The 18,498-nt window shown below is 49.5% G+C and overlaps 2 protein-coding genes across 2 annotated transcripts in view; both read left to right on the top strand.

The window, feature by feature from the left end:
* The first annotated feature begins 405 nt into the window (after positions 1 to 405).
* The window catches only part of LOC125953254 (uncharacterized), a 104,252-nt gene continuing 86,159 nt past the window's right edge, over positions 406 to 18,498 (top strand). The window contains exon 1 of the mRNA XM_049682707.1: positions 406 to 532. Coding sequence (XP_049538664.1) covers positions 475 to 532 — 58 coding nt within the window. The 5' untranslated portion in view covers positions 406 to 474. The remainder of the gene's footprint in view (positions 533 to 18,498) is intronic.
* LOC125953894 (mitotic checkpoint protein BUB3-like) lies at positions 12,090 to 13,511 on the top strand. The gene is made up of 2 exons (XM_049683720.1): positions 12,090 to 12,425; positions 12,524 to 13,511. The coding sequence occupies exons 1-2, from the start codon at positions 12,231 to 12,233 to the stop codon at positions 13,310 to 13,312; spliced, it is 984 nt and encodes a 327-aa protein (XP_049539677.1). The 5' UTR covers positions 12,090 to 12,230; the 3' UTR covers positions 13,313 to 13,511.

Below are 18,498 nucleotides of genomic sequence, written 5' to 3'. Positions count from 1 at the left end.
GCAACGACCTCTAGTGGCATGGTTCTCTCACCTGCTGCTGGCATGATTAAGGGCAATCTGTGGCGAGGAAAGTGTATCAAATAAACTCACGCGCGCGCGTGCGATCGATCGACGGCGACAAAAAGAAAAAACAGGCATCGTTCCGTTTCCACGTCCGTTACTTGCCGTCGTAGTGGGCCATGCCAGCAGTCCATGGCATTCCGGATTCCGGCGGGATTGGCTTTATTCAAAACGCGCAAAGTGAAGTGCACCGAGTGTCGTCGCGCCTCGATCTTGGCGCCAGGAAGGGTGTTACCGTGGGAAATACATAAATCGCAAACCTTCGTTCGTGTATGCGTGTGTGTGTGATTTTTAGTGTTTGTGATCGAGCGCATAAATAAGAAGGGGAGAGTGGGTGCCGTGTGTGTGCGCGCGCGTGTGTGTGTGTGTTGCAGCTTGCACCGGAGTCGCCTGCACCGGCCACCATCTTGCACGATGAAGTGTCACAAGCGACTTACGCTGGACATCTGGATCCTGCTGGCGTATGTGCTAGGTAAGTGCCGTTTGATTTACGATACACTTTACGATGCCAGCAGACCGACCGACGACTAACAGGCTCCTGGCCACCGGTGATATGGTTCGCAGAGCATATAGTTTTGCGCCATCACCATCACCACGTCCACCCTTTGTTTTGCAATACCGTGCAAGACTAGTCCAGGACACCATTTCCATTGTTTTGGATATAGCTACAGAGAGAAAGAGAGAGAGAGAGAGAGAGAGAGAGAGAGAGAGAGAGAGAGAGAGAGAGAGAGAGAGAGAGAGAGAGAGAGAGCACCTGCAGGGGAGACATGAAAGTGTGGAAATTTCTTCGAAGAGCATGAAAAGAAGCGAAACTCGTAACCTTTTTTAATATCTTGCTGCACATAAAAGCATGCAGCGCATAAAACACACGCTCCTTGGACAGCTTTTCATTTTATCGTTTCACCTACCACCACCAGTGTATCCGTGTAGTTAGTTCCCCCCGCTGGCAAACCGTGAAGTGGCCATATTACTTATTCTCTAATAACATCGATTCTCGGTACCACTCACTACGGAGACGACGCAGCACTTGAAAGCGTTCTACGAAACAAAGGACCACTACATCAAAGGACATACCATAGACGAAGAGCACACACACACTAAGAGACAGAGACACTCTGATTACAGACCATTAGTGGGTCATTGGCATTGGCAGCGTTGGCTACGGGGCCCTTCTTTTTGCTGGTCTATTTGCTCATCGCGAAAAACGGAAAAATCACTAAAATGTTCGCACTCTTGCTGCTGCATTTCTTATGACACTTTCTAAAGTACGCGCATCCGATTGCTGAATTCCCTAGCCACTATTTGGTCGCGCTATTCAAAGATCCTCCCTTTGCTGGACTGTTCCGTTCCGCTACGCTCTGCCGTACAATGGGTGCAATCGTCATTGTTGCCCGAACTCACACACACACACAGAATCACAAAGCGACTGTTGGAAAAGTAAATAGCCGTGGCCACACGGGGCGAAAACTCTAGCGCAAACGAAAAAATTAATGCCAAAACTTTTGCGCTTCGATATGTTTACATGGCCGGGTTGAGGAAATTAAAATCGTTTTTTTGAAGAAAAGGATTGAATACACTAGCAATGATCACTCACTGTCGATGTAAACCACAAAAAGAACATATTGCGAGCCCTCCCGTTTGCAAAAAGCTTTTACGCTAGGTTTTACGCTCCACGGACCAATAATCGTTTGACAGCATGTAAACGGCAAGCGTAAACGTTTTGGCATTAATTTTTTCGTTTGCGCTAGAGTTTTCGCCCCGTGTGGCCACGGCTATTAGCCGAAAAATGTGAAAAATTAATGCCAAAACGTTTACGCTTGCCGTTTACATGCTGTCAAACGATTATTTGTGGTTTACATTGATAGATAGTGATCATTGCTAGTGTGTTCAATCCTTTTCTTCCACAAAACGATTTTAATTTCCTCAACCCGGCCACGTAAACATATCGAAGCGTAAACGATTTGGCATTAATTTGTAAATTTGCGCGCAAATTTTCGCTCCGTGTGGCCACGGCTAATGATTTTGCTGGATTTTTAATCACCGCGCGAGCGCGAATTGCAACCAAAGAAGGAAACGCTAACGAGGCAGAAGAAGTAGCAGCAGCAGCAGCAGCAGCAGCAGAAAAGCAAAAAGAAAATGCAAACAATTCTAGGGGAAATTGATTAATGGTTTAAATAGCGGATTTTCCGGTTTGACGGCCACGGCCGGCCGGGTGGTGGACTGCTGAGTGATGGTCCCTTGGTGGAGTGTTACCCCACCCGTGCGCTCGTCCCCACGTCCGTCATTCTCGGTTTGGTTTTTGCGTTTTTCACAGTATTTTTTTCCCCCGCCCTGTTGCAAAAATGTCACATCGCAGCAACATGCTGACCGGTTGCGATGGGGAATGTTTTTTTTTCTGCTTCATGTTGGTCCTGTTGTCCGGTGTTGCGGCGATGTCATCGCGGTGTCCTACTTTTTTCGCCTTTTACCCGGGATCGTCTTAATTAGAAATTCATGGATAATGAATTGCATCCCGTTCGTCGCCTTCCGTTCATGGGGCAGTGGGACGGATGTTGGGGGACGGAGAGTGCCTTTGATGAATGTCACAAACGGGAGGGGTCATTCAACATTGAAGCGAAGGGAATGTTCGGTTCGCGCTTTGCATGTTCGCGTGAGCACGGCAGATGCTGGTGGGTGGGTGAATGAAAGATGAAAGAATAAATCATCATTATGTTGCTGAAGGATATTTTATGGATGAATTCGCATTCCCATTTTTCGCACTCGAGGGTATGGCAACCGGACTGCCGTGGGGCCCGGGGCCTGGGACCGGGGGTATCAAGAAACCAAATCGGATTCCAGTAATCATATAGCCATCATTCGTGATCCCTTTTTTTTAGCGGGTCAAAGAATGCGCTCAGAGTAGCTTCATTACTCGAGAAAGTGAGAGGGATAAGGGGTGGGGAAAGGGGGAAGTCCACTTTATGCTCCATTTCTCGTGCTTTACGATGACACAAATGCACCGAAGCAATCGATTTCGCAAGCTCTCAGGAGGAGCGCTCCCGTCGCCATTTCGATTCCACCGTCGTCGTCATGCGGCCAACATTGAACCCACATACAAGTCCCAGGGGGTCCACCAAAAGGGGGAAATTCTTCCTTCTTCACGCTCCACAAACGGAACGACCTGACGTGAACATATCTATTTTCGCTTCTCCCACTCTTCGGGCTCTTGGCTTTTCCTTGCGTGGCGTAAATCTTTCATTTCGCTCTTACCCGGTTGTCCCGGTGGCGGTGCGGTGCGGACGGCGGAGGACGAATGTCTGCGACGCAGGGACCGGGAGCGACATAAATCTTGCACAACTCGAGGGTCCTTGCAGGCTTGCGGACTGGCAAGTGATTTTCCGTTGCACTTTCTCTCACCACCCACCGGGGGAGAAGGAGGAAGAGGAGGAGGAGGAGGCACTAACAGCAGTCGAAGCACGAGGTGAAATGGTGAGGAAAATGCAGTCATCGTTTTTCTGTTACCCACCACCAACACCAACACCAAGATCCCTTCTGGTGCATCGATCCTTGCCCTTGCAGGGAAGACGTTGCTGCGACGACGACGACGACGACGACGACGACGACGACGACGACGACGACGACAGCTGCATGACGATACATGGTGGAAAGTTTTTTGCCCCTTTTTTGTTTTGTTTTGTTTTTGTCCTTTTCCCCCAAACCATCGCTGGTGCACTGCACTGTGCATGCTGTGTACAGTGCACCGCCAACTGGATTGAATCAGCGAGGCGAAACCAATCGGTAAGAAAAATGCTTACTTCCAAAGAATTCCACGCTAGAAACCGATACCGGGACCGGGCCACTTGGAGTATGAGTGTGTGGTTTGCCAGGCGTGATGCGCACTGAAGAAGAGTGTGTTCGGTTCGGGCGGCTACTGGCGACCGAACTGTAACATCTTGGACCTCCCCAGGGCAGGACCTCCAGGACAGGAAACTAGCGTATTTTTAAGTACTTTATCTCTGTTTCGTTGTTTCGACTTCGGCGGCGGCGGCGGGTCCTCGGTGTCCATCGTCGATACGCCCGGTGCCTGGAGTCGATGCCTGGTGTCGAATACGCCTTGCGGACAACAGCTCGGCGCTCAATTATCTGTTGTTTTGGTGTGGACTACCTCACTTCACGGCTCCAGGATTTAACTGCTAGTCCGTGTGGCACTGGCACTGGCACTGGCTACTTGGTTATGGTGGTGGTGATAAAATTGAAAAGTTGGTACGCGTCTGTATTCGGGATTTGCTTCACTTCGCAGAACCGGTGGCCGGTTGCGGTCGATTGCGGAATAGATGTGACCACGGTAGAGAGCTACTCCTGTGAGGCTGCTTGAGTTGGACTTGGGGTGCAAGCTAGAAGATGTAACTTAATTTCCAACTGGCACCCGAGTGCTGGAAGTCGTCTACGTTCGTGCTGGGGTGTGTGTGTCTGTGTTTGGAGGTTTTGTGTGCATGGAACCGATAAATTTGTCCCACCGCTAGTTTGTGCTTGGTTAGTTTTTGAGCGAAAAGTTTGGATTGCCGCAGTTGACAGACGCAGTTGAATTTATATTCGGGAAAACATAAACATTATGGGTACTGGTTTGGTGAAACCTCGCGGTTTTGCGAGTAACTAACGGTCACCGAAGAAACTAATAAACAGCACGTACTTACTGTTTTAATTGGTACGAAGTTACGGTAGTGCACTTAGCAACGACGAGTCGTCAGGCGAGGCACTCGCTGGTGTATATAAAATGCTCCGATTGCTTGTTAGTGGATTTCATCAAATGATATGTTAATGGTGGAACTTCTGCGACGCGGAGACCGTTTGAAAGTTTAGCGTTGATTAGCAGCATAGCGTCGGCAATAGGTGATGCGGAAAGATGAAGCTGAAGACAGTGTTCCTATTGCTTACGATGAAACCGCTAAATGTGCGAAAAGTTGTTTTAATTTTGTAATTACAAAACCGAACTTGTTGAGCTGATCAAAAGCAGTCCGGGTTGGAAGCAATTTTCAATCAAAAAGTTCTTTTATCCCAAAATGTCACGCATAATGTTGTAAATTTAAGCCAATGAACAATCTTTCAAGAGATTATAAACTGTTTGGATAATCTAGATATATTTTAATTGGATCCCCAATGGACTAAAAAAACCAGGCAACATACTCTCTACGAGCTTGCAGTGGGGTCCATGGTCGAAAATTATGACATCAAATGGGGACACAGTCGAAAACTACACGGTAGAAGCCCTTATAAACCATCTCTGACAAAGTGTGATGCAAATATCACAAAAAGGCGCCTATTTTTCGCCAAAAATATTCAACAACCTGCGCAAATGATGACATTCCATTGAAATTATTTTCCAAAAAATGGCATCACATATTTTCTCAACTTTCATTTCGTTTCATTTCAACATTTATCGTTCCAAATGAATACGCATTGATGCACGGCATATCTCAATGGCTGCAGTATATTAATAACACGATAATAAAGCCCGGTGCTGATATATGTTGAAATGCATCTCATTCGACAGTGTTCGATAGTTTTTATGCGTTGGCATGCTGATTGGAGATGCCATCAGCTATGATATCTTTCAGATTACAGGACTTTTTCGACCTCTCGTTCAATCGCTCAACCTGATCAGCGCTTTGATGTTTGTCCTCTGCATGTGCCGGAACAAAGCAGATCCAGGGAAAATAGCATTGACGACCACGGTGCCAGTAACGTATTATTTATTTGCGGAAAAAATATATAGCCATAATTATGTCATGGGTTGTGTATCACAATTCCGGAATGTAATGTTTTACTTCATATTTGAAATGGCTCGGTTTCAGTGACGATCCATCCCATCTGCAGGTGGGAAATATGCGAATTATGTTGCTCTCTTTTTGAAGCTAAAATTTCCTGGAAGGTATATAATATAACCCTGTCCTGTGTTCCTTCGTGAATTCCGGTTTTTGGTTGCTTTGCGTCACATAAATTTCCTCCTAGAGCACTAAACTGGCCGCTGCCATTGTGCACGATATAAACATTTATTCTGAATTTCTAGAAAACTCTTCCAGGTCAGTGTGTGCATGGAATCATCTCGTGCTATGTGCTATGTGCCCGGCATCATGCAATTCAAAATGAATGTACCGGGGTACCGTATTTGCGGAATATTAAACAGCGACCATGCTGCAACACCATCATCAGGACCTCGAGCGAGCATTCTCGCGTGCGGTAGTTAAACCTTCAACGCAGCTGTCACACAATAAGCGTGATGGACAAACCATTAACCACATGTGTGTGTGTGTGTGTGTGTGTGTGTGTGCCGGTGTTTGCGATTGGTTCTGCAGGATTTTATTAACTTTTACAGCATCGCATCCTGCCGCTGGTGCCGCTGCTGGCGGCGGAAAATCTGTTTTCGATGCGCACCAGTCCTCTGACCAATGGTGGTGGTGGTGGTGGTGGTGGTGTGCCTCCAGCATTCGTTGGTGGTAAACGCGCAAACGATTGTTTTATTTTCGCCGCTCGCTTGCTCGCTTTCACTTCACTTAAGACACAAATGGGTGGACCGGGCACCACTACGCAGCGCTTTTACGATTCGACCGCCACCGATACAGACCGGCACGTGAGCGCGATACTAAAAATGGCCACGCAATGGCCAGCGGCCGAGCCGAGTGGACAGGACACTGTGCTGCTGCGCTGCCGGCGTTTCATCGTATCATCGCCGTACGATCACCATCAAGTTTCATTAGCAGAATTTTCAATTTCCGTCCCACTTTTCCTACCCCCCCGGGTGGGGAGCAGGTCCACCGGAAGTTTGGGGTCCAATCATTCCCCCCGGCGGGTGCACGCTCAAGAGGTCAAGTGAATTGGTCGTTACCGGGAGGTGGTATAAAAAAGGCCATCGACATAAACACCGTATTTATGAGCAAAAGGGAGCCATGGGGTCGAGTATCGTCCTGGTCTGCGTTCAATGCTCCCACCAACGGATCATCTTCCGCGTATTGTATGGGATAGTCCGCTGGTAAATGTATCGACTACACTTGACGCCTTGGCCACGATCTTGAGGTCCTCGTTCAAGCAAAAGTAATGAGACTTTGCTCGAGGCACACAAAACTGATCTTTGGTGCACCCAAGCACCAGCCAGAGAGAGAGACACTTGGCACAGATTTTTATGGCATCGGAATGTAATCACCTTTCTTGCCGAGAAGAAAAAAAAAACCCAATCCCCTCCACCGACCGTGTGACGATAGATAAACGGTTATCTACAGTTGTGGCCGTTTGTGGCCGGCGCAGCTAATGTGACCGCGAGACCAACCAGCGGATTGCTCTTTGACGGCCATCTCGAGCGAAAGAATGAATGTTGTGCATTGTTTTTTGGGTTGCCCTCCGTCCGTTTTTGGTGATCAGCATAAAAGTGTTATGCAGCCATAAATCGAACAATCGAAAGTCCAAGCCGGCACTCAAACTTTGGCCCCTCCCGAACCACCCATTTTGTGTGATTATTAGTGGGGGTGGAGGGCGAGGCTTTTCCTCAAAAGCAAACAAAGCGCGCGAACGGCGCGAGCCCTTGAGTGATCGATTTCCCGGAGTAATGGGCAGTTAATGTGTGCCCACCATTAAGTGCACCGCAGCGGTTAATGAAGGACACCACCCTGCTGCTGCTGCTCCAATGTGCTGCTCCATCGATGATGACGTCGATTTCCGATTGTTGCGTTAATTTATACGCGCGCGCGCGCGCGCGCGAGGGAGGCCTAACGACGTCACAAAACTTTTACTACTCATGAGCCGCCGGGTCGATGATATCGATGATAAATACGATCAAAAGTTCGATCCAGCAACGGGGAACAGAAGCGGATTTCATGAAGCTATACAAAAGGCGAAGCCTAAGCAGGCTGTTATTCTGCTGGGCTGATATGTGTTGAGTACGATATTATGAGGCCGCGGCCGTTCGGTGTTTCTCAGTCGATTAACTTTGTGTGGTGTGGGCGCTGGTGTTCTGGTCATTTCTGGTCAGAAGATTGGAATTATGTGGTTGCGGAGCGTGGAAGTGACAGTTGATTGGAGATTGAAAATGCAAAGGAGTTGCGGGAGGCGTTGTGTTGTGTTTGGTCGATATTTGTAATATACGGAATCCATTAAGACATTCGAGGATAATGAATAATTTAGGAATTTATTCAGTAAATAATGGTCCTTGTAACCACTTAATGAAGTTAAGAACGGCTGGGAAACAAGTATCGATTCGGTTCGGACAAGTGACAGTTACCACGGTATAAGTAGGCGTGTGTTTTTCGAATACGAATTTCAAAGAGCGTATTTTGAGAGATTTGTAGCAAAAGAAGCAGTTTAAAAACAAATTTAAATAACGACCTAAGGATTACAACACGAATTGACTACTTTCTTACTGTGACAGCTTCCTCAGTGTTCCTCTTATCTTACACAGACGTATCCACGAATGTCCAGTCCCTTAACGCCTAAGGTACTATGTTCCTCCCAATGCTGCATCCGTGCGATGCAACTGATTAGCAGCCGAGTACCAAATGGCACCCCACAAATAAACCAGCAAACCGACATTCTGTCAACCTGGGCCTGTGGTGGCCTGTAGGCACACGTTATCATAATCCGGCGCTTTGTAAAAGCCATAAAACGAAAGCAAACCACCCTGAGCCACCCGGTTTGTAACCGTAAACTGTGGGGGGAACGAAGGATCTGCACGGTCTGTTCGTGACAGTCGGCGTGTGTGTGTGTGGCTCGTGGCGTCTTAAATCCTCCCCGTCCCTGGCCCTCGTATCGGTATCCTTGGTGTTTTGGGTCACAGTCCGGGTCCATAAATTACCCCGGATACATGGGAGCCGGATACATGCCAGGACATCCGAAGTGCGCTGGGCTGGGCTCAAGGTTAAATATTCAACATCTTAGGAAGAGCGAACATTAGACACATGGGCTCCCGCCCCTGCTCCAATGCCTTGGGAGGCTTTTTCGACCCGGTCAGGAGTGCAGTGGAATGCAATGGACACACTCAGGAGTGGCAGGAGAAAGGGCGAATAAATCTCCTTTCACATCTAAAACCACCTTTATCAGTTCCGTAAGCGGGTGACAGAAAGAAAGCGGAATGTGGTTTTAGAGTGTCCGATGTCCCGGGCCAGCCACCCACCCACCCACACCCACACTAGCCTATTGCACGACATTTCGTTTCACCAATGCCAGCGCACCAGCCGGCGTCGATGCCATATTGTGTGCGAACGACCATTCCAGAGGACCAGTGGTCCTAATGGTGGCCAGAGCTCGTTCGGTCGGTCGTTCGGTCGTTCGCTCGCTGGCATGCAAACAAATGTTCAATAATGACACAGCAATGTGTGGGCATATATGAATGAGAACGGCGTGTCGTTCTGCTACCATCGCCAGCAACCAGCATGATGACACACACACGCACACATGATGGCACCACCGCGGTCGCCAGTGGCGGACAGAACACAGAACTGGCGACCACGCAGCCGGTAGCGGGTCCTTGGTCGGTTGCTACTAACCATTTGGAGACACATTTTAATGGATCATTGTGCCGCAATTTTTGTTTACCGAACCACCGAGCACCATCCGAGCACTGTTGTATCCTTTTGCATCCGAAATACGGCCACACGGAACCGCCAGCACTGCTACTATTGGCCATGCCGTGGTGGTTGGCCGTGCCGGGGCTTTGGTTTTCCGCGAAGGTCGTAAATTTTGCAGATTATAAATTCCGAACACAAGCACACGGCTAATGACAGGGCCAGCTCGGCCGCTCGGAGCTCGTGTCGCTGATCCCGTGGCCGCACACACAGGGCCGCACTATACTGTTGCAGGAAGCTCAACACAATCGGCTTCGCGCCGCCGCCGCCGAGTCCCGTATGTCAATCGGAGCGTAGAGCGAACAGCAATTCGGTTTTGATGGCCATTAAAAAAAAGTAATTAACTATAAAACACGGAACAGAACACGGCAGTGGGGGGATAACCGGACTGGTTCACCGGCCGGCCGCCCGGTTGAGGTTAGGTTGACGTCAACGCGGGTAGCACCACAGAACAAGAATCACAAATTCTGGTCTGGAGAGAAGAGAGTATTTTATTTAGTGTTCTCGGTAGCGGTAGCGCTAACCACGGTAAACCAACAACTACGGTCCGGGTTATTGCCGCGTTGGGATTTTTGATCACCCTTGCGGAAGGGCCACAGCGACAACAGCACCGGTCAGGGCCCTGGTCTGGTCTGGTATGGTCTGGTCTGGTGGTTTGCTGAGTGGAGTGCAAAGTTGAGATGATTACGTTCGAAGCGCTTTAAATGGGCTGCACGATGCAACTTCATCAATGTCGTCTAATGAATCTACTGCTGCTGCTGCTGCTACTGCTGCTGCAGTCCTTGGTGCATGCCGTAAATCCGTTCCGACAGCAGAAGAGGACAAAAAACCGAGTGCTCTAGGACCTCAGTGATTCATTAGAGTCTGGGACATAATTTGCTATTCCCTCGCTAAAATTTCAAGTCGCATTTTCGGGGGCTGCTTGCATAAGTTGAAATAGTTGAGAATATTTAATGCTGACACAAATACCCGAAAACTTTCCCCCCCGTACTTTAGCGGAGGAAGAGGTTTAAAAGTGTTAATTAAATACAAGCCAAGCTTCCCAAATGTGGTGCAAGTTGGCCGCATCAGGATTCGCGTGGTCTCGTTAAGTTTGCTAATGAAGGCGTTAGCTTTCATTATTTAATATGCAAACCGACCGAAAATTCTCCGTTCTTTCGGGGCACGTGTGTGCGCGCTTCGGCTGCCCATGTTGAGATATGTGAAACGTTCCAGTTTGATGGCCTACTCCAATTAATTTGTATCTGAGCCTACGCGATGGAGCCACCGCGTGGCACCGTACGTGCCGGCATTCGAAATGGTGCTGAGCTTATTAAAATCATTAGAGCGCGGCCACGACCGCGGCAGGCAGGCAGGCAGGCAGATCCCCGGGAGAGAGAGTATTTGCCAAGCCAACCGTTTCAGTTATTCATTCGGAAAATACGTCGGACGCACGCGGGACACGCCATTTCCAACGGTTGCTGCCGAACCGAGTGCTTTTCGCGTAACATTTTTCACACATGCACATAATTGTTGCCTCTGTCGCTGTTTTACAGAGGGAAAATGCTTCCTGAGCGAAAAACAAGGCCAAAGCTGATGCCCCTGCCTGGCACTGGCACTGCGGACTAAAGAAAATTCTTCGCACGGCTGCCCAGAAGTCCCGGGCGGCCCGGAAAATCCGCCGTCAGCACTGATTAAACTTGTTTGTGTGATTTCTGCGCGAAAAGAAAAGGAAAGAATCCAGCGCGGGCGCTGTTTGCGCCGGAGTCGCAGGAAGGAATTAAAAGATTAGAACACGTTGGCGAGGGTGGCGCGTTGGGTTGGCCTTGGGAGTGATACTCGCGTTGGAGTGTCTTGCTGGTGGTTAATACTGGATGGTGCCGGTTTTTATAAGCCGTGCAAAAGCACAATTTATTTTTTGTCTTTTACTCTGCACGTTTGCTGTTAGTTACAGGAATGGCGAAGTGAACTTCCCGACCTTTGAAGGGAGTTTTCCACCGCTAAGCCGGTTTTCTATACTTGCAACCCGTAAAATATGCAGGATTTAACACAGAATTTTGTGTGCCTGGGTTGTCGGTGAACAGTCATTTTAAATACCGGGTACCCATAAGCTAGCAAAACTAAAGTCACTGGCGCAGCTCCTTACGCTATGTTCTAAATAATCAAGTGAATTCTTACGTAAAGCGCTCAAAAGCATATGAAGAAGAGAAAAAGCAATAATATGCTTGTTAACGACGCCGAACAAGACAAAAATCACCGGAAAAGCCGAAAAAACACCGAAAAAATGCTACTAGAGCGCTGAAACAGGTCTCATAAACGAGTCTCGATTTATGCCTGTGCAGCAGATCTCCTTTCTTCTTTTTAAGTTCTTGTCGTTCTTCTTCGTTATTTCGGACATTCAGAAATCGCCGTGAAAAGTGAATATTTTGTAACATTTTATTACTTTTCTTTGCGTGATAAGAACAATCTGCACTTCCGCCGTTGTTCTCGTTGGAAAACTTAGCCCGGGAAGTGCAAGAGACGTGGGAAACCGCGGCGCGAAAAGATCCGCGAAGCGACGGTTATTTCAAACACCTTGGACCGCAACCGCCACAAAACGTAAACATGTCGCGCAAAGGTGAAGTCCAGATTAACAACGCTCCCGTCGATTTGATTTCGGCGGCCAAGTTTGCACCGAAAACGAACCAATTCCTGCTCGTGTCCTCGTGGGACACCAGCGTCCGGTTGTACGATGTGACCAACAATACCCTGCGCCACAAATTCTTCCACACATCGCCCGTCCTGGACTGCGCGTTTCTGGTAAGGGTGACGCCGACGCCGACGCCACCGGCTCCGGTGGTGGTGGTCTCCGGCCGCTTATTGGTGATGCTAATGCGGTGAGCTTTGTGCCTTTGCAGGATTCGGTCAAAACAGTGAGCGGTGGTTTGGATAATGGGGTGAAGCTGTACGATCTCAACACGCACATCGAGTTCTCCCTCGGGAACCACGATGCGGCCGTCAAGTGCGTCGAGTTTTCGACGATGGTCAACGGCATCCTGACGGGCAGCTGGGACCGTACGGTGAAGCTGTGGGATGCGCGTGAGCGCGAGTGCGTCGGTTCGTACGAACAGAGCGGTGGCAAGGTGTACGCGATGAGCTGCATGGAGGAGAAGCTGGTGGTGGCCACCTCGGAGCGGAAGGTGCTGATCTGGGATCTGCGCCATATGGCTAACTACATTGAGCGCCGGGAGTCATCGCTCAAGTACCAAACACGGACGGTGCGTTGCTTCCCGAACAAGGAAGGTTACGTGATGGGATCGATCGAAGGCCGCGTCGCGGTCGAGTTTTTTGATCTGAACGCGGAAGTCCAGCAGAAGAAGTATGCCTTCAAGTGCCACCGGGCGAAGGAGAACGGAGTCGAGAATATCTATCCGGTCAATGCGATCAGCTTCCACAATCGGTACAATACCTTTGCCACCGGTGGTTCCGATGGGTACGTGAACATATGGGATGGATTCAACAAGAAGCGCCTGTGCCAGTTCCATCTGTACGATACGTCCATCTCGAGCCTTTGCTTCAGCGACGATGGCAGCACGCTCGCCATCGCATGCTCCTACATGGATGAAGCGGAACAACCACCGGAACCGTACCCGGTACCCACACTGTACGTGCGCTATGTGAGCGAGCAGGAAGCACGTCCCAAGTAGTGCGTTCTTCACGGAAGGGGCGCCGGATATGTAGAGATAGTTTCGCATAAAATTAATGAACCTCCCTTCTGCTTTATAATACCCTACCCCTTACCACAACCACATAATCAACCCGAACATTGTACAGTATCAGCGTCACTGATTGCTGTTAGTCGTAAGCGAACGTAAAAGGATTCAAATACAGCAGATTACCTCTCAAGAAACCAACTAGCGTATTAGCCGGATTCAGTTCATGGCATCAGGCAAACTTTTGACTTCCAAACGGACACACCAGCTAACGGAACTAGCTCTCTCTATACATTCAGTTAAAGTATCGTAAGCAACGAGCGAATTAGATTGTTGGCCAAGTTCTTCCTGGACGGTCGTATCCGGCCAGCGGAACGTGCTCTGCCAACTCTCATTGCATCAATTCTTGGCCATTTCGGTCGGTGAGTCGTAAACTGGGCAATGGAATGCTGGGAAAATATGTTACCACCCCAGCCTCCTTTGCTCGTACGTCGCCAAGGAAACCGGAATGGGATTGTGTCGAAATGAAGAGTCAAAGAAATTAGCTCATTCCCCCGCGTCTCATGTCACTCCACTGCCCATGCTCGCCCCGGGCATTCTTCTCCGTCTGCACGATGGCAATGATGTAAAACTTTCGCTGCTTGGCCCACATTTGTGCAATCTACCAAATGGGTATTTCTAGTCACTCTCCGGCGACTTCCTACGACCTACGACCGGATCGAGCATGTGTGCTAGAGGAACCACTTGGCTAGTTACGGTTCCCATTCTATCCGTTCCGGGGCGGTGTGTTTCTGGTTCTCGTCTCTATCGATACGCCACGAAGACTGCACACACACCGACACACACACACACTCGTCCAAACCGATTGCAACCAATTCTCGGGCTCAGAGAAAGCTGCTTTCGTGGACCGCCTGCAGGAATGCAGGCACCATGGAAAGGAAAAAGGGACAAAAAAACGTGGGAAATTGTTTGGAGGGAATTTACGCTCCACTTTTATCTTACTAGCTGCCGGCACCGACGCCAGGGGTCTGCTTAAGACTCCGAGTTACGCGTACCAACAGTGGCTTCACTACTCCAGCCTTCGGCCCTCGGCCCTCGGTGGTTTGGTGGATTGCTTTGCCGAAATTTCCTTTTTCGAACAAAGTTTCGCCATAAAACGACTCGAGAGGGAAGGGAGCGAGAGTGAGAAAGAGGGGGAGGAGAGCCCTGATAAGCGCAAAAGACAAGCAAAAGCACTGTTTTCTTTGCCAATGGCCATTGTGTGGCCATTACTGCCACTCTTGTCCTTGAATTTCGAAGGGTCCGGATGAAAGGACTTCCGGTCTTCCGGAAATGTCGGAAGCGGCAGTGGCCACCCTCCCCACTATCGATCTGACCCTACGTCGTCCCGTTGCGCTTGGGAGTTGGGCACATAGAACGCATAACAAGGAGTTCAAAGTTAACGAACTTCCCACGGTGGGTGGGGGGAATGGAGACTTAGGGGTAGGGGGAGAAGGGGAGGAAATGGAAGCGGACCAATCAGCCAAAAGAAATGAACCGATGGACACGAGCCAAATGTTGTACCATAACCGCAATCGGAGATTGGAGCAGAAAGGCATGGAAAAGATGGAAAAAAAACTTTGTCCCTCTACGTGGCCTATAGTCGGGGCAATGCCTTGCTGCGGCGATTCTCGTTCTCTGCGGAAGCACCGCGGAAACAGTCCTCCCGATAAGCGATAACGTTACTGTGCGTTGATGAAGCGATTTGCTTTGATCGAGTGAAAATTGAATTTCGATGTCCAAGGTTAACCCAAGGGCCAGTCTTCGTGGCCTGCTTTTCGATGGTTATGTTGGTTAGCGCAAAGTGGATGGCCAATGCCGAACGATTCAACCTGATCGACTGATTAGACTACCGACAAAAAAAAGGGACGAAGGCCACGTAACTTTCGCAGAAAAAAAAGGTCGATGCTAATGGAAATGGAAGAGGAGAATGCACCAGACATTTGATTGCTTAATATTTTATGATCATTCGTCCGCGTACTAGCGCGCACTGTGTGGCACAGGGGGAAGGACATACCATATGGCTCGCCACTCAGTGATGTGACATGCGAAGTGCGGCCACCGAACCGAACCATCTGCCAGTCGTCCTCCAGACCAGAGAGTTCATAAAGCACACAAAAAATGCTCATCGCTTAATGGAAAAGAATGAACCGATTTAAACCATTCGCCGCCGTTAGCTTGCTGGAGGGAAGCAAAGGGGATTAGGGCAATGGCGCTTTGGTAGAGCAGCGCTTGCTTGGATTATGCTGGATGCGAGGATGAAAACGTACCGCCATCTAGGATGAGACCGAGAACGATGCGATCCGTATCCGGAAAAGTAGGACGAGTGCGCGAATCCCGCAGGATCCCGCGGACGCCATCTTCGATGTATTAAAGTAAAGGATGAAAGTGAATGTGCGGCAATATGTTTCACCAGCCACCACACACTCAAACACACAAAGTTCAGTGCCACTTACGATTGAGATTGAGGTTATGGTCGCAAATTTGTCTAGTGGTTCGCGCTAGCTCCGGCATGGCCGGGCGCTCGTTACCGCGCTCCGTGAGCTTGGACATCGTCTTCGTTGATGACAATCGTTACTTCTCGCTGCCGCTGCCAGCCAGTGCTTTATGAGCGCGATGATGGTCCTAGGCCGAAACGATACGAAACATCCCCATCCTGTGTGCTCCATCTGCTGACCAGCTGCTCCTTGGAGTTGTACCGTGAGCGCTAGCAGGCAAGACCAAAGATCGTAAATAGTACTTCATTACTTTAGGTCCAGATCCTTATGCCAAGGCCCGGGGTCCATTTTACTGGCCTGTGTGCACACAGCTCGAGTGATCCCTCGACCGGCAGCACCGTGGTCGAGCAGCTTTTTACTACTTCTCGCCATTTTTCATCTAGCCCCGGATTCCGTTTGTCTTCACCATTTCTCTTGCGCCCTCTTGCGTTCTTTTCCTAGGTTTTTCTTTGCGGTAAATATAAACATGCCCATCGGTCCGGGCACTACGGACATTACATCATTTATGAATGATTCATTTAGTGTCACGCAGCATGGCGGGAAAGGTTCAGGGGTTCTCACAGCTCCAGCAGTTCCGAAAGGAAATAGGCCGCACATCACGACGGTACGTCTCGATGTCAACAGTGCGTGGCACGTCCCGGCTGGCAATCGATTCCCGGACGCGTACGTCGTGCCCTCTCTTCGCCATTAATGTTTCATGCTAGCAGCTTGTGCCCATCGCACCGTCCCCGTATCATTCTTCCACTCTAATCAGGACATCGCACAATCGTTCGAGAGCCACGCGTACCCCGGAATCTTCCGCTAGCTTCCGGTTGCGAGAGTACCTGGTCGTCACGATCGGTCGTACGGTCTTATCGCGCTGCCACAATCCAGGGGTTACGGGTTCGGGAGGTTGGCGTTCGAGAAAAAGCTGTTCATTGCGGACATCGCGGCAATTTCATCGGTGCGCCCCTTTTCCGTTCGGTTCGATAGCCTTCTTTCGAGCCACTTTCAAGCCCTCGAGCCATCGAAGTCCCGCGACGCTCGATAGTCTTATCTCGCTGGTGAGTAGCGAAACGACGAAAAGAAAGACCGTTAGTCGGAATCGTACTTTTGCCGCAGTGAGCGTTGTTTTGGGGAAGGATGTTCTGCGCCATGGTTGCAGAAGGAGAAGCAGCAGCACAAACTTTTGACTGTAACTGTCACCCTCCTGGGCTGGCCACCGGAAGTAGAGATTTGGTTTCTGCACCTGGCCTGGCCTGGCCTGGCCTTGAATTTGTTCGTAGAAGCACGTTCGGTTTTATCTGCCGTTATCGTGATTGGGAGCTCTGCTCCGCTCTGGGCGATCGGTACCTCTCTAAGAACACGTGGATCGTTTAGCGCTGATTCTTTGTGTTCCTTACCCTATTGTTTGGGATGTTACCGGCGCCGCTACTTGTCGATAAGATAGTCCACGTGACATGATACGTCTAAAGAGGGGGAATTCTAATATGTTAGTATACATTCAACACATTAATTACACACACATTAATGCTTACACATTAATGATTTGCTGCACTTGGGCAAAGCATTGTGCGCGCCCTGTCTGGGTTGAGTAGCAGTGTTAATGCATCAACTACGGCTACTAGATGCACTGGTGCATTAGCGGGGATACGGAGTTGGAACAAGTTTCATCGTCTGCTGTCGTCCAACAAAAACCCCTCGCCCGATGCTACGCTACTGCTATGCTTTCAGGATGAATTACTTAAAACCTTTCGAAGTTTCTCGTACGAACGGTGGCCTCAAAAGTCACCGAAGACACACCATCGGTGTGCCGCCACACTAAACGTGCATGAATTTCACATAAGATAAAGGTTTGCCGTTGCCGTAGTAGTGTGTAGCGTGTAGGAGAAAATATCCGTTCGTTCCGTCCGCAAACCCGAGTACTGACTGGTGACTCCGAACAACCGGACCGAAAGTTGCAGGAACACCCGTGCAGTGCCGTCTTTACTGTCGAATTAAACTCTTCATACGCTAAAGTGAAATAAATTTTGCAACTTTTCTCTTGCGCTCGTTCCCTCGTTCTACTTTCCCGGCTGTGGCTGTATTCGGATGTTGTTGCTCTTCAGTGCGCTTCCATCACGACTGATGCGGTGAATACGAAAACGGGCGCACGAGCGGCTTAGCGGTGGTTTGGTGTTGAGAGGAACCCCCCCCCCCCCCTTTTCTTGTTCCAACGAGGCCTGAGAGAGTCACAAATTTGTGCGCAGCATCGCGTGTTAGGTCTCTTGATGAGACTTAAGATTGTCAGAATGGGACGGTTGCCATCGCCGCCGCTGCCGGGGCTTTCGGATGGATTTGAAGTAATACGAATTTACGTTTTAGGCTTTTTTCCCGGCGGCAGCAGCTCTTCTCCGTTAAGCCGGGCTGCCTGGTGGTTCTGGTGGGATTAGACATAAATCTCGATCAACGCGCAACGGATGGAAGAAAAAAAGTTCGTTCGTAGAGCCGGTTCTGTTCTGTTCTGTTCTGCTCTGTTCTTATTGAATGTGCCGATCATCATCATCCCGCTGAATGATCATCACCCTAACGATGGACTATCAAAAAACAAAAGAGGCCGGCTTTAACGGGTAATCAGGGAGTTACACATTACCAGTCGAGAGCACCACCACCACCATCAGCATC

Source organism: Anopheles darlingi, chromosome 3 (assembly GCF_943734745.1).
Source record: "Anopheles darlingi chromosome 3, idAnoDarlMG_H_01, whole genome shotgun sequence".
NCBI classification, from domain to species: domain Eukaryota; kingdom Metazoa; phylum Arthropoda; class Insecta; order Diptera; family Culicidae; genus Anopheles; species Anopheles darlingi.
This window is presented reverse-complemented; position numbering and strand designations above follow the sequence as displayed.